Source organism: Nelumbo lutea, chromosome 2 (genome assembly GCF_056320005.1).
Source record: "Nelumbo lutea isolate HS-2025 chromosome 2, American lotus-T2T, whole genome shotgun sequence".
Taxonomy (NCBI): Eukaryota; Viridiplantae; Streptophyta; class Magnoliopsida; order Proteales; family Nelumbonaceae; genus Nelumbo; species Nelumbo lutea.
In genome coordinates this window covers 35,805,473-35,821,940 of record NC_142685.1, presented here as the reverse complement: position 1 = coordinate 35,821,940, position 16,468 = coordinate 35,805,473, and the positions used below count along the sequence as shown (strand labels likewise).

General features: G+C 37.7%; 1 protein-coding gene across 2 annotated transcripts; it reads left to right on the top strand.

Moving 5' to 3' along the window:
* Nucleotides 1-910: 910 nt before the first annotated feature.
* On the top strand, nt 911-5,731 carry LOC148869843 (auxin canalization protein (DUF828)). Of its 2 annotated transcripts, XR_016107836.1 has the most exons (9): nt 911-1,185; nt 1,269-1,343; nt 1,498-1,566; nt 2,801-3,158; nt 4,098-4,265; nt 4,409-4,458; nt 4,562-4,659; nt 5,207-5,264; nt 5,351-5,731. XR_016107836.1 is itself a non-coding variant. In XM_088972519.1 (8 exons), exons 1-8 carry the CDS (start codon nt 1,003-1,005, stop codon nt 5,566-5,568), a joined length of 1,179 nt encoding a protein of 392 aa, XP_088828645.1. In that variant the 5' UTR covers nt 914-1,002; the 3' UTR covers nt 5,569-5,731. The 2 variants fall into 2 exon arrangements, 1 of the variants encoding a protein (XP_088828645.1); XM_088972519.1 differs by lacking the exon at nt 4,562-4,659 and having other exon boundaries at nt 914-1,185.
* Nucleotides 5,732-16,468: the final 10,737 nt, after the last annotated feature.

Below are 16,468 nucleotides of genomic sequence, written 5' to 3'. Positions count from 1 at the left end.
AATGAACAAGTAAACGAAACTCCATGAAGTAAACAAATCCATCAAGAGAGAGAGAGAGAGATGACCTCATATCAACCACAAAAGGAGAGAAAAACCCATTAAAAGCTTCTCAGCCAACTTTCATCTTTGATATTATATGGAAAAGGTAATCCGCAGTGAGTTTCCTTAGTCAATAGTTAATTATGCACGCCTTATTGTAAAGAAGGAAAGCTTGGTCTCAATGATACATGTCTTCTTCTTTTCTCCATTGTGGCCCAACTGCACGTTTGGTGTATAATGCTTGACACCCCTTAACTTTTTCTCTCTCTCCTTGCCTTTTATGCCTCTTTCTGTTAGTTGTCTCAATTTTTGGCTTGAGGGTTACAAGGAAGGATCCTTGTGTTCCTCTTTATTTCTCCACCAACAAAATATATCTTGCTTCTATCATGGTAGGCATGTGTTCATCCTCATTGTTTTTTGAGTATCCTTTCAATCAAATCCTATTCCCTCTATATGCTCTTATTATGCCAACCGGGTCCCTTGTTTTCAACCTTCTTCATTTAATTATTTTATCTGCAAAGCTGGTGTAGAGTATTCTTGCCAACTGTGATCATGGATGTACTTTCTCTTTTCAGAAATACTTGAGTAAGATGACAGGATGCCTCTAAGCCCTCCTTGCTGCTTTGTTGTATACCAGGTGATAATACATGTAAACAGGGTCCTCCCTCATCGTTGAATGTAGTCGATCACTTGTCATCAACGGCAGAAATTAATCCTCTTGGTTGATCTGGTGGACCCACCTTACCCCTCCATCTGGATTAAAGTACTTGGCCAAGATGCTAATCACTTATTGAATATTTGATGATATACTTTTGAACTATGATCCTGTTAAGAACACAACTCCAACACAAAGATTTGACAATAATTTAGTGTAATTGGAGCCGTTTATATATATCTCGACAAGTGAGCAGTTTTCCTTTATTATGAGTTCATCTCCAAACTAGTTTTCATTCTCAGAACAGCATGGATTCCAACTTTGCTCTAGCAGGTGATCCTCAGGTGCCCCATGAGCCTATGGATTTTCTTTCACGAAATTGGTGCAACTCTGCACTTCAAGTCTTCCGACCAGTGGAACAAGATCAATCAATTGTTCATCAAGATAGTCTGGTTAAGGCCTTGGAGAATGATATTAAATCTCCATCGTTGGTGAGTATAAACCTTAATATATTTTCGATCGATAGTAGTTTACAGAAAAGAAGAAAAGCATTTAACCATGTGCATGCTTGCAGAACATGGACAAGAGCTTAAAAATGGATGAAGGAGACCTCAAGTCTGTGCCGCCATGGAAACCAAACGATGTAAAGGTAACAGTATAACACCCAAGATCACCCGATAGTAGTTTTTACAGAGAGGAAACTGCATTTAACTTTCTATCTGTTTCTCTTTTTCTTGGTATATATTGATGTTTTACCAGTTCTGATCTATGTGTTTGTCTTTTAATTTGTTTCAAAAACCCAGTCATGGATCTGGCTTCAACAAGCGATGCATCCAGAACTAAACTATGATCGATGTTTCCGAAAGAGATGGGTAAGCTCATGTTTCTGCTCTAGTTTCCTGTGTGGTGTTTGTTGATCTTATTAAACAATACAACACCTGCTGAGTCCTGATATCTTCCCCTCTTGACTCCACCGACTAGTTTTGAATTATCAACATACCCAATCCTCAACTTAATTTAGCTTTAGGAAACTTAAATGAAACGGGCCACTTTTCGGGAATCAAATCAATATGAAATCTGGTTCGGCTGGGTTTCAGTCCCACAAGATGATTTAGGACAAACTTAATTCACTCAGAGGTTAGAAACACTTTCGAATAGCCAAATTATGAACACGTCGTTGTGTAGACTATAATCAGATAGAGCTTGATAGAACTTAGATTTAGCCTCGAATTTCTCTCCATCATTCTAATTAAATCATTTCAGATGCCTAGATGGAGTCCTAGACAGTGTCTGTGTCCGCATGCGTTCAACTGGGCGAAGTCCATCTTTAGTCGGATAGGTACCATCTGCCTGGCCCTGAATTAGCCTGAGCCAAGGCCAACCCCACTTCTTATGTGAACTAGATTCTGATCAGTTGCTGACAGAATAGTCAGCGTAACATATTATTTAGGAATGCGGCTTTGGGCTTTGGTGGCTATGGTCCAAAGAGCCTGACAACGACCACGGCTTCTTCAGTCTTCAAGCTCAGGGAGACCCTCCATCCTTCCCCAAACATTCGCAGAATATGTTTCCAATTTTGGGAGCACCACTGCACCAATACAAAGGAAGTTGCAGCTGGTGTCCTGTGTCCAGCTCTACTAGGTCTCCCAGAGTCAATGTGGTGGTAGGATTATTATAATCTAAAAGTTGAAAATTCAGTTCAACAACAGCCCACCCATTTTATTGGGTCTAGTGGGCCCACCTGACCAAGTTTGTTTTGGGCCTTTGCGCTGGATTTGTAGGATCCTTGGCCACTGGTCATGATCTGCAACTTGTTTGATTTTAACCCGACCCGAAACTAATGGGATATGGGATATGATTAGCCAGAAATACTGGGTTCACATTGCCAACAAGGGTAAAAGGATCTAGACGAGTTTGCAGTTGCAGCAGTCAAATATGTGATGGACTAAAAGACCCACTTTTCCTAATTTGAAATAAACGGGTTAATGGGTCGACCCAGAATACGTCCTAGTTATAACATTGAATAGATCAAGAGAAGCTCCTTTATTTTCAAGAGCTAGAGTTATACAGAGAACTGACTAGAAATAATAAATCAATTTTGTGCAGGACTATTGGAAGTTTATGCCATTTAAGAACATTTCAGTGAAGAAGTGGTTGAAAGAGATAAGGTTGAAGAGAAAGGAGGAAGATAGATTGCAGAGAGCTGAAGTGCATGCAGCAATATCAGTTGCCGGTGTGGCAGCTGCACTGGCAGCCATTGCTGCAGAGAACAATAAACAGAACCAGCCCAGCACAACAAAAGAAGCAGCTATGGCTTCTGCAGCTGCTTTGGTGGCAGCTCAGTGCGCACAAGTCGCAGAAGCCATGGGTGCCAAGAGGGAGCAGCTCAGCGCTGTCATGGGTTCTGCTATGACCAGTACCAGTGCCAATGATATCTTGACACTTACAGCTGCAGCTGCAACATGTATTGGCCTCTCTCTATAAGAAATTTGCATGAATGGAACATAATGTTTAGCTAGGGGTGCCATTGCCTACCATCCAAGGTCCGGTAAAGGCCCATTAGGGCTAACCATTCATATCAGGCCCACACAATTTGTATTCGCCCCAAGCCCAAGGTCCAGTAAAGGCCCATTATGTTGGAACATAATGTATTCGCCTCATGCAATTGAATCCCGATCACCTGCTTACAGAAGACGTTTCAACACCCGCCCAACATGATCGATGAGCACCACACATCTTTGATTCCCGATTTACTACCCACATGAGATTGCAGGGACACATGAGGAGCATCTCATGCTCTTACATGTTATTATACATGGGGAGATGTTTCCAATGCACGGGGTAGTGCTGTGTGGGTAGAGTTCTAGTGAGTAGGAGATCCGGAGTCTTCATTTTATGGTGGGTCCTAATCCCATGGTGAGATGTGCGGTGTGATATCATGTTGGGAGAGTATTGAACGTCATTTGTTCGCAGGTGATCCCTACACCTATGCAATTTGCTCACCATCCTTGTCACCGAGGGGTGAAACTTAAGTGGGTCCAACCCAAAACCGAGCCATCCTAATTTGTAATTTTACAAACGATGCGTTTAGATTTCACATCTTCAGGCTAGGCCTGGGCCCAAAAATTTTGGGTTTTATTATTTTTCGGGTTATACCTATGCCTAACCCTTATGTATGTATGTCAAATTTAGCATATGGGCTGATTGACCAATTTGAGCCTGGTCCGAGACCAAGCCCAACTTAAATGCATCAAATTTTATTTTATGATGGATCTGGGTTGGACAAATTGTACTTGATCCATATTTGGGCCTTAGCCTAATTCTAAGGATTAGTTCTGGATCCGGCCCAGACCACCTGACTTGCATGCCGTCTAATTAATTACTCCTTCTCTGTATATTCAAGCACTGAGAGGAGCTGCTACACTAAGGGGAAGGCCGGGTCTCAGGGACAGAATAAATGGGAGATCACCCATACTCCCTATTGAAGAAAACAGTAACATTGACTTTGACTTTGAAAAGTGTAGATGTCTGCTTGCCAAGGGATTAGAGCTTAACATCGAATCATCCGACGGTAAGTCAATTCAACTAATAGCTAGATACTGTAGCTTTCAAAAGGTAAATGTTCATATTTCTTCTAGATGGAGATATACTACTCTTGATTAAGTGGTTTTGACCGGATTTTTGTCTTCCTGTCTCATCTTTGGTTTGTGTTAGGGAAGTGTTTGTCAAGATCTGTCTCAGTCACCCTCAACAATGAAACAAAGGTTATATCTTTAATTCTTACTTCTGTTTGCCTCACAATAACATAATTCACAAATCCTACATTTCTAAACCTAGACTGCCAGACTTACCAGCTTTCTTATCCAGAATTTGATGGGCATACCAATGCCATGCACCAAAATTGCAGATTCCTCCAGTCTCCATTAATAGAACCATGTCTGTGGTGGTTTCCAGGCTACATCAAGGTCAGACCAATATGAGTCATGACAATTTAGGTCCAACTTTGCCTTTGAATTTTAATATTTAGGCTATATTTGGTTTGATAGAAAGAAGAGAGAGAAACATAAAGAGAGTAAGTTCTTAACAAGTTTTATGCAATTCCTTAAGAACTTTCAATCAACTTTCTGTTTCTTACATTTTCTATCAAACCAAAAACAGCCTTGGTCTAGCAAATAACAAACTGTGGGAGTGATTTTGCCAACAACTCTTGATACTTCCTGGAATTTTCCATTTGGCCTCAAAAGATGGAGACAATAATACTTGGAAATATGCAGATTGTTAGCTGTCTTTCACGGCTTTGGTAAAGTGATCCAAGAGTGGCGAACCCTGCTGGACCAGTCCATGTGCATTCCATTTTTAAAAGGACTAAATTTCAGTTCTCAGTATAAAAGAGTGCACATCTGTATTTGAACTTTGATCTAACTAGTTTCTAATTAGTACCCAAACAAGAAACAAATCCAAAAAACACGATCAGAAACCAATTTGACAGTGATATTCACATTTCTATGATAGGTTATTCTGAAAATTAGGAAGACCAATGTTCTCACAGCCTTTGCAAGAACAAGAGAAAGTAAGTGTTAGCAACACCCAAATAAGTTCAGTATGTCGTGTTGCACAGAGGAGCTAACCAAATAAATATCTTTAATTTGGCTACAGGTGTTGTGCTTGACTTGCATGCTGAGCTTTATAAGGACCCGACCGGCGAAGATACCGACTCATCATACCTTATTGGGTTGACAACAAGTAGGGGAGTGATCAAGCTAGACATGGATGATGATTATGCTTGTTACAGGATGTGGGCTATGACCATAAATCATATGCTGATGCTCTCTACTACATTTAGAAGATACGAACTCCAATTCTACAGGAGTTGAGTAGTCCATCATGTTGAATTTGCAATCCAATTGGACAATTCTATAAGCGTTGTTCAATAATTTACACTCCACACATGGAACTCTAAGAGTGGTGTTTCATTTAGAAATTAGGAATGTCTGGCTATAGTTATAAAGTAATTATTTTTATTTTATTTTTCTTTAATTTTCATGATTTTGAACATACAAATTTGGAATTGTGTTGAACTTTTTACAATATTGCTGGGTCGGTGATTTACTTGGACAGTCCAAGCTGAAAAGGCAACCCAAAATGAGCCTATGGGTTTCTCATGCCATCATCTATATGGCAGGTGTTAGACTTGGTTCAGAGAGAGAGAGAGAGAATCAAAGGACGAGCTCTTTTACCCTCTTATATTACACCCCCAACTCCTTGTTTCACACAGTAAGTGTCTTCCCATTGCATAAGACATCCAATACCACTTGGAATGAACTTCCAGAGTTGATGATGAAACCTAAAATTACAGCATGCAGACTGGATATTTTGACCTAACCCATGTAGTCAATGTCTCAGAAACAGGACTCGGACAGCCGGCTGAACTGGGTTGGACAAGAACTGGCTACCAATCTGGTTTATGAAAACCAACTGGTTTTGAAGCCAATTGCCAGGTTAAACCGAAAAAATATAGAACCAAGCAATCATGCAACAGGTCCCTTTGGTTAAACTAAACCACAATTAAGTTTTTTATTTTATTCAGGAGAATGATTTTCTCTTCCAGTGTCCACAGAACTCACTTGGAGTTCAATTTTATCATAAAATAAAAACTTAAAGGGTTTAGTTTATCTAGACTTGATTCACTTTGCATTGTATAAGACTTGGGTGATCAACCTTTAATTCTTTTTCTGTAACTTGACATGGTGGATTTATAAATCTTGGGAAAATCCCTTCGTTTTGAATGGGCCATTTTGGTCATTTAAATGGGCCTGCTTTGAGATATATAAAACTTTGATCTACTATGCACCCAGGTTTTTAAAACCGTTCTGGGTCCAGTTTCCGGGTTAAATGGTCTGACCGTCTGCTCCGAATGGTTGGCCCACCCTGACAAAAAATAAAAAACAAAAAACAAAAAAGGCCAAAAACCACTGTTTGGGTCAACGGTTTGACAATTTGACCGACCAGGTGAAAAGTTTGCTAACCAAATCAGCAGTTTTTGGCCAAAAAGTAGTTTAGGGGTAAAACAGAACCAGTCAGGTGACTGGTTCCCAGCTTTTTCAGTCCAACCGTCTGGTCTGGTCCGGTTTGAAAATACTGCTATGCACAACCGAAGAAAGGAGCACTTATGATGTAGATCTAGGGCTCATATTTGGGTTGGTCCTTAACCTAACCCAATCCATCTAATTAACACCCTTACTTTATTAGATAGAGTGAAAAGAGATTATGGATTTAATGGGGAGGGGAGATGTGTGTGTGAGAGAGAGAGTATATATGAATTTTATGAGAGACAATGAAAACGTATGAGGTTTTTAATTTTGCCTTATTATACTTTTAATGATGCACTTAATGCTTGCATTTAAGGACATAGGGCTCATGAGAGGGAGGTCATTCAGGGTTGCCTGGTTGGCAAGTTACAAGGTTTTGACCCAAATCCAAAGGAGTTGTAGGGTTGAGTTATGACTTTAAAAATTGGTCATGGTACTTTAAAAATGCCGCTGACCCAGACAATTATGTCTTAGACACTGCTAATGCATCTTCACCATGCTCTCTAACGCAAGCATAAGAATAACTTCCACCTTCATCTACACAATTAACACTGAGTATTCCCTCCATGGCCATAGCTCCTCCTTACCGTTACCATATGATCACTCGTGCAATGAATGGAACTCGGAAGGCTAAACTCTAACTACTTCCAAGTTCCAAAGTATGCACTAACAAGTGACTCCATTGAACCAGGTACTTCTCTCACAGGCCATCAAATGTCCTCATTGGCATCTGACTATGCAAGAAGAGTTCAATGCTCTTCTATGGAATGGTACATGGGTTCTTGTTCCCCCCTCTCCAAATTAGAAGGTTATTGGCTATAAGTGGGTATGTAAAACTAAGTGACAACCTAATGGCTCAGTTGAATATTGCTACAAAGCCCATCTAGTGGTGAAAGGATTTCACCAAAAACATGATGGGATAGACAGTCAAGCAGATGTTTAATCCTGTGGTTAAACCAACCACAATCTTTTTCATTCTCTCTCATCAATATTTCTAATGCATTTCTTAATGGGAATCTTTAGAGGAGGTTTAATTTCCATACATTAACCTCTAGCATTTGTTGGTTTTGCTCACCCTGATCATGTTTATTTGCTCCCTAAGTCATTGAATGGTCTCAAGCAATCTCCTCCCGTTTGGTATCCACGGTTGACTGTAACTCTATTTGAAATGGATTTCAAAGGTTATCCAACTGATACATCTCTCTTTATTTACTCATCAGGTGGTACTATTGTTTACAGTCCTGTCTATGTAGATGATTTGTTGATCACGGGCAATGATTCCTCTGCCATGACTCACTGTAGGTCATTTTTTCATTCTTTATCCTATATGGGTTTAGTAAGGGTGGAATTCTATGTAGGGGCTTTGTGGTTCCTCTTTTGGACCCAATTTGGTTGTGTTTTCTTTGTGTTTCTTTAGTGCATTCTTTAGTGCTTTTGGACCCAGTATCATAGATATTTCCTTTTTAATATTGTATTTATTTTACCTCTTTAAAAATGAATGAATAAATAAATAAATAAGAAATCCAAGCAAGCAAAGTGAAACCCTAAAAACAAAAAGTGATAAAAGGGTTGAAATTACACTAAAAGGCTTAGAATTTCAATGTGATAATAATAAAGCCAAGTAAAAGCAAAACAATAAGGCTATGTTTGGTTTGAAGGAAAAAGTAGGAAAAAGGAAGGGAAATGTAGGGAAACCTATACAAGGCTTATAAAAATTTCCTACCTTTCCTTACTTTTTCCTTCAAACTAAACACAGCCTAAGTGATAAAAAGGGTTGAAATTACACTAAAATAAAAAGTTGTTCTTATCTGAAATTCCCACTCACATTTCTAGAATTTTCTTAATCTTTTTTCTAAAGGAAAGAAAAATTTTTATTCAAATAAAAATTAAGATTCTAGACATAGACCTTACCCATCTCAAGAAACTAATACAAGAGAGCACAAGCTCTTAAAGAATTCTAAAATGAAACAAAATTTCAAGTAGAATAAAGAGGTGATGATCATTATTTATTGACTTGACCTCAATTGATTCGTTGACTCCCATTTTTCTTAATTTGAACTTACATACCTTTTTTTTTTTCGTACATGAATGCAGTATCAGATACTCTCCGTTAAAAGAGTCCCTAGCTACAAGATACAAAGTACCACTCTATTTATCACTTTATTGATCTCTACCCTTTAAATTACGATACCCATAATCATTTTCTTGATGTAGAGGTGAACACAAAAACTTACAACTTATCTCAAACGAGAAGGTGAAGCGAACCTTTGATGAGTTGTTAACTGAATGAAAAACATAAAATAGGGAAGAAAAATGAAATTAGAGTATTTTATCATACAAAAATTAGTTAATATTGTCGGTCAGGCTATTTTTTAAATAAATATTAATGGTGCATGAACAATATACCATCATGGCCAACTAATGATAACCTAATGGAAGATAGGCATATCTTCGTTTTATAGGTAAACAAAAGCTTTGTTAAAAGAAGAAAAAAAAAAAAGAGAGACAAAATTTACAACAATGGGACTCTCATACTAAAAAGTCACATGGTTTTGAAAATCGGATTAGACCCGTTGGTCGGATCTGTTGCCTTGGGAACCGGTCAAACAATTGGTTTTGTTTCACTCTAAAACTACTTTTTGGACAAAAACTATTAAACCATCAATAGGTCGACCAAGACAATGATTTTTGGTCATTTTTTATTTTAATCATTTATTTTATTTTTTTATTTTTAAATCAGAACAAGCCACCCATTCGAGCCAGAGGGTCGGACCATTCAACCCAAGAACTAGTTCCAAAACTAGGGGTGAGCAAGGGTCAATTTGATTCGGTTCCACGGCAGAAGCTGGAACCTACACTGTAGGGCAGGCTGGTTCCAAGTTTTTCAAACCAGAACCAACCCTGTGATGGTCGTTGGTTCTAAGGTTGGTTCTGGCCTTGGTGGTTTTGAGGTTGATTCCAAGGTCTACCCGTGGAACCTGTTTTTTCTTTACTCCCCCTCTTCAAAGGAAATTTTAAAAACTTAATTTTCAATAATATAATATATAGTATAAAACTTATATTATTATTGTTGATTAATTGAGTAATTTAATATGTAGATTAACATTATATGGTTTAAAATTAAATTTTGTAAATATTACCTTTTACAAGGCTTATTGTACACATCAAAATATTAAAATGAAAACAAATGATCAGATAATTTAAGTAGCTCAATGGTCAAGTGAGACCATGGCCTTTATAACCATGAGTGCTTGGGTTCAAATCTTCACATTCCTAAAAGTATTATGGGGTTCATTTCAAGACAAATTCAGTTCAAAGGTAAGTTCCACCAGCATTAATTCCACCAAGGCCAACTAGGGTAAGTTTGAATAGGATAAACCCCTAGACCCTAGAACTGGCTTGGGTGAGAATCGGTTTCAAGAATTTGGAACCAGACCCTACCCTATTATAGATTAGATAGGGTTGGTTCAAAGCCGATTCTAAGTCGATTTTATTTTGGTTTCAAGTAAAACCTACCATTTGCTCACCCCTACCCAAAACCATTCCTTGTCTGATCCGAAACCAATAACACCAAAAGAACCAACAACACTCTGCACTCTTGCCAACACCCCCAGAAACCTAATCCAAAAGGGCAATAACAAGAGGCTATATTTTTACCTCTCCCTCCCCCACGGCCTACCCGTAAAACCTTTAGAACCCTTGGGTCCTACTTGAATCACTATACCCAGAAAACCATCCACCATCTTTCTCAGTTTCCTGCTACCCAGTAAACCTCCTAAATCATAGAGGTCCTTCATCTCATCCCCTTCTGAGACTACATCTTGTTCCTTAGATACAACTTACCATGTATCTTTTCACGGAGACTACTGCTTGCTTCAAAGCTTCTTGTGTTCCAATCATAGTTTTCAAAACCAGAGTGGACCAGAAAACTGGGAATCAGTCAGGTGATTAGGAAACTGCTGATTCAGGTGATTAACCGTTCGAATGATGTTGACCGTTTTTTATTTTTTATCAGAACAGGAACAATCAAACCATTCGATTCGAACGATCGGACATTCAACCCAGGAACCAGACCCCTGACCGATTTGTTCTCTGGGTCGGTTTTAAAAACTTTGGTTCCAATTTTGAAAATATCAGTTTTTCTTTGACTCCCTCGTCCCCATAAAAGGAAGAATAAACCTGCCACCTTTGCCAATGTGAATATCATTTTCAACCCTATCCTGTTTGATCAATCAAAGCGCCCCATGAATTTTTTATGAACACTACATGATTGGTAACCCCCTTTTAAGATACCAATTGATTGGCTGTAAACTTTTCTGATATCATGTGGACAGTAGGCCTGCCTAATCATATATTTTAATGTTTAAAAGTTAAAATATTAAAAGTCAGTATATATCGTTTTGGGCATCAAAATACCATAAAATACCACATGATATCATACCAATGCTCTTTAACAGTGTTCCTAAATTAGTTGGAGATAAAATTATGCACACCAAGCTCGGCTACCATCTGATTTGCTCTTTCTCGCCCCAAACCTTCTTAATCAGCTTCCTCGCTTTTCTGGGATGGATAAAAGCAACTGAAATCTTTTACGATTTTTAATTTGCCCTTTTTTCCAATCTTTTAAGAACAATCCATAATTTTCAGTTAATTGTTGTTGGCCAACATTCTCTTGAACTGGGTCCTCCTGGACCCCAGTACTGATTTCAATCGGTGCCAAACACTCAATAATAGGACTAGGGCCCAGGCCCAACTGAATTCATCGGCTCACCCGCATCTGATACCCAACGGCTAACCCATGGCCAAATGAGAAAAGATAGGTATGTCGTACTCGTACATAAAATTTTCTAGCAGGAGGTGGGGTGTCTCTAGAGACATCAAAATGTCAAGGTAAGTTGAACTGAATCCCAGAACATGGAGAGGGTATTTCAGATAAAATCCCAAAAAAGAGTTGTCTATTTTTGCTATTTAAAGAACAAAAACTCTCTATCGAATAGAATTTTGCAAATTTTAGTCATATATCAAGTAACAAGGTTCCATTTGAAATTCATAAACAAGTCTGTTCTTAGTCATAGATCATTAAACTTTTAAGAATTAAGTTCTGTAGATAAGAAAAATTTTTGAGACAAGGCAGCCCCTGGTAATTTTCCCTTTTTGGATACATGGTTGGGATTCACCAGAATTTCCCACACACAGGTTTCCAATTCAGGCAGCTTAACAGATACTAATTCTATCCATTCTTAAACACCACTGACCACAACTTCTAATCTCCAGCCTAGCTGTTGGTTGCTTGTTGGTTTATACTTATACATATTTGGGGTCTTGAGACCAGTTCAAACATACCTTACTCAAATTCCAGCAGGACCCAAGTTGGTTTGAATCTTCCAAACCTTTTGACAGTTAGCTGAAAGGATCCAGGATTCCAATATCCAAAACATTTAGGGTCAGATATATTTTTCTCAATGCATGGTGGGTCCTATTTGAGACTTGGACAAAGAAACCATGCAACTTGCAAAGTAGCTAGTGATGTGGTCTGTGTCTTAATGTTATGTTTGGTTTGAAGGAAAAAGTAGGGAAACCATTACAAAATTTGTATAGGTTTTCTTACCTTTTCCTTCTTTTTCCTACTTTTTTCTTCAAAACCAAACATAGCTTAAGAATAAGCAGTGTCAACAAGTGTCAAATCCCAAGGAGATTTCAGCCTTGAGACCTCCTCCCCTGGGCCAATTGACGACCTTACACTGAACTTGCATTGTAATCCACCTCACTTGAGAACATTTAGTTTGTCAGGGACCCAATGCGACAATCAGGATGCACCAACTCACAGAATCTACATTCCTATTTCTTATGTCGTTTTTTTCTTGATCACCATGTGCAATGTAGTGTTCCACATTCTACATATATTCCCTATTGTTAGCTTATGTACTCGACTTATTCTGGCAAGGTTTAGCAGTAATAGCAGCTGGGCTAGGCATGAGTATTAATTAAGCACAAAAGAGTTAATATATATTTGTAGAGTTCACATCTACCCTCACAGAATGCGAGAATAGGTGCGTATGTACTTACTAGTGAGAGATGTTTTCAATACATGGTTGGGATGTGATGTGAGATGTTTTTGAGGCGCATTCTGTGAGAGGCAGATTTGAACTCATATATGTGTGCCATACGCTTTGACAGTCAGAATGGGAGCCACATGCCAATGCACTTCATGAGCAGCAGCCCAGAACGTACACAGACAACCACTTTTCTTCTCTTGCACACACATGGATGGGGCTCACTGAGTCCCTTCAATGGAAAAATGTCTCTCAATACCTTTAGTTGAAACTGTAGTGTACTCATACTGCACACATCCCCTCTTCCCAACCACAATCCACGATATTGCCACAACCATTCCATTCTAGATCCTCTTGATTGATCCATCAATAATTAGTCATTGTGATGAGTTGATCAGGATCTAATTTCATTTTCCTTTTCATCCTGAAATATGTGGCTTATTGAATCCTTGCATGAAGATGAAGTAGTAGGGGAGCGGGGGGGTTTGTCTATCTGGTACTTAGTTATTGATAAGGTTCCTTCTAGCCAGTTGCATTGTGTGTTACATGCCTTGAAAGCACCAGCAGCACAGGTTTTTAAATAAACTTTTCAGTTAAATGAGTAGTCATCATCCTCGCTATTCTAGCTTCTTGATCAAGTCTTTTGTTATATGGCTATTAATGGGTCCGGTCTGATTCGGGACAGGGTGCGTATCGGCCTCGAATTCATTATTAATCGGGACAAAATCACAGATCCAGCACAGTTCCAATTGTTGATTGGGATAATCGGGTCTTACCCGATTATACTGAGATCCATAATTATTATACTGATAACAGCTTAAAATTAAACTTAATTTTTGATAATATAACCTTAATAAAAATGATAGTAAAATAGTAAATCATTTATATGTCAATAAATTAATTGTTTTAATCAAAATTATCTTATTCACTATTTATCAAATTTAATTATCATTTTAGTCATAATATAATAAAATTACAAGAAAATTAGGAAACCATTATATATTATTAACCAAATAATCAGTTTGGGTTTAAATCAGTTTAAAACAAACAAGAATAAAATTAGGATAAAATCATAGAACCAGAAATGATATAATCAGTTTGATCGGTAGAACCGACCAATTGATAGATACACGAATATAATATAGAGTTATGCTCTTTTGTATAGTTTTTTTTTTTTTTTTTCGAGGGGCTAGGTTTTTATGTCCCCCTCTTAAGTTCCTTTCCAGATTATATATATATATATATATATATATATATATATATATATATATATATATTATTTCTTTAAAAAATTAATAACTCACAATGGAGGAGCGTGTTTCATGCACAAGGGCTTGATTTTGCTTATTTTATTAATTATTTATGGGATATGATAGATTGAAGATGTCTTTTAGTTTTTTTTTTTTTTCAAACTGTTGATAATTGCCTAAGAAAATGACCGTATTATCTTAATATGGTTTTATGGATTTATTGGCATTATAGTTTAGAGACTAATAAACCATACTTTGAGCTTCACATAAACCAATCAACTAATAACCATATACCTAGGTATAATAGGCCCCACGCACTAAAAACAGATCTTTTGTCTTCTTTAGTCGTATTTCATTATCAAAATCCTTTTTTATTTATTTATTTATGCCATTTGACTAAGCTCCCCCTTTCTGTGGATAGAAAATCTTGAAACGAGCTTATAAACTAATTTATTTTAAACTTGAATTGCATTCTAGTTAGGAATTGCACTCTAATTTATTTTAATCTTGAAACCATTTGCCTCCCATAGAACATGCCCCGCTCAAAAACATCTCACAATACATCTCAACCATGTATTAGGAATATATCCCAATAACAAATATATGAGATGTTTTCAATGCATGCTGAGATATGCATGTAAAGCGTTTTTAGGGCCCATTCTGAAAGGTGTATGTGTGTATGTGTGTGTGGGAGGGGCAGATGTGAACTCCTAGTTAGGGTGGATGGTTTGAGACTTGAATTAGGAGAACCTAGTAGCATCACCAAACAATTAACTAACACTTTTTTTTTTTTTTTTTATCAAGGATTGAAACTATTTTCCCACCAGCACCAATGCCAGACCTACGTTATTCATTGATCAAGGTGTTAAAAAGCCACACACAATATTGAAACTATTTCATTTTAGTTTCTCATAACATTATTTGAATCCATAAAATTATAATCTTTAAATAATATCATCAAATTATTTTTGAATAATTTGTTGATCAATCCACTATTCAAACCTTTTAACTTCCATAATTAATCCATTTTAAGCAATATTCTAGATGATTGATGAATGATCCACTCTTCTCAGTTCAGAGGGCGTCCTAATTTTCATGGGCTAATTCAAAAGAACCCATTTAGTTTGGTCCATTTAATTCGGCTCTGCAGACTGCAGACTGCAGTGTCCCAATCCTCTAATTAGTGACCAACTGACCATGACAACGCTGGGCCAAACATGATGCCTCATGACACTAATATGTAGGATCCACAAGTACGGATATGACGTGGTGTACAGTGATTGGGCCAGCATTACGAGTGAAGTTGTAGAAGTTTTCAAGTTTTCAACCTCGGTTCTCCTGATTGTTATCCAGATATGAAACATCACCATTCAGAAAGTTTCTGAAATACATTATACATGTGGACTTGTTATTATTTTTTATTTTTTTATTTTTTTATTTATTTTTTGCATTATTTTTTATAAGAATTGATGACTTGCTTGAGCCCGGCCATCACTACCATGATTTCGGTTTTTAACAAATAGCTCGAAGACAATGAATATATGGGCATGGTTAATCTGAATCAAAGAAACCATTTCTGCTTGATCTGTGCTAGAACCCAGAAATATAACATACTCTTTATTTCCCAAAATTAAGCTTCTTGATGAGTTGATCAACAGCCATAAGAGAGAGAGAGAGAGAGAGAGAGAGAGAGAGAGAGAGATACAAAAGCCTGCCTCAATATCACAATATAAGAAATAGACAGGAACTTTGAAAATGATTAAATGAGGATTGAATTCCTCTGAATCAGAAATGCTAAAGAGAATCAATCACACAGCAATTGCTTACATTATTAGCATCCTGAAAATGCAGGTATCAAAAGTAAAGATGTTGTTGGCACAACGGTTTCAGCAGAGAATACCAACTTGTTCTTGTTACAGAACTCCATGCAGGAGACGCTTGAGAATAACCACTTTCAGCTCTAGGAAGAGGATGTAATTGGCAGTCTCACGAAACAATGTTTCAACATCGTTTCTGTCTTCCCCAGGTATCATCCTCCTAAGCCTGTTAAACTTCCTTTGTATCAAAACTTCAACAGACTCGGGCTTCTTTCGAGCCACTGAAGAAGCCATCCGTCGGTTCTTTCTTCTCACAGATGAAAACCCATTTCTCGATGATGATGATGATGGTGAAGAAGCCATCCGTCGGTTCTTTCTTCTCACAGATGAAAACCCATTTCTCGATGATGATGATGATGGTGAAGAAGTCATAGCTAGAACAGTCTAGGAGAGAAGTGAACGAGTTGGGATGGTTGGAGTAGTTCATCCCCCCAAAGGAGATATAAATAGGCAAATTTAGCACATGAATGTGTTCATTTGAGACAGGGGACGTCTATTCTCTTTC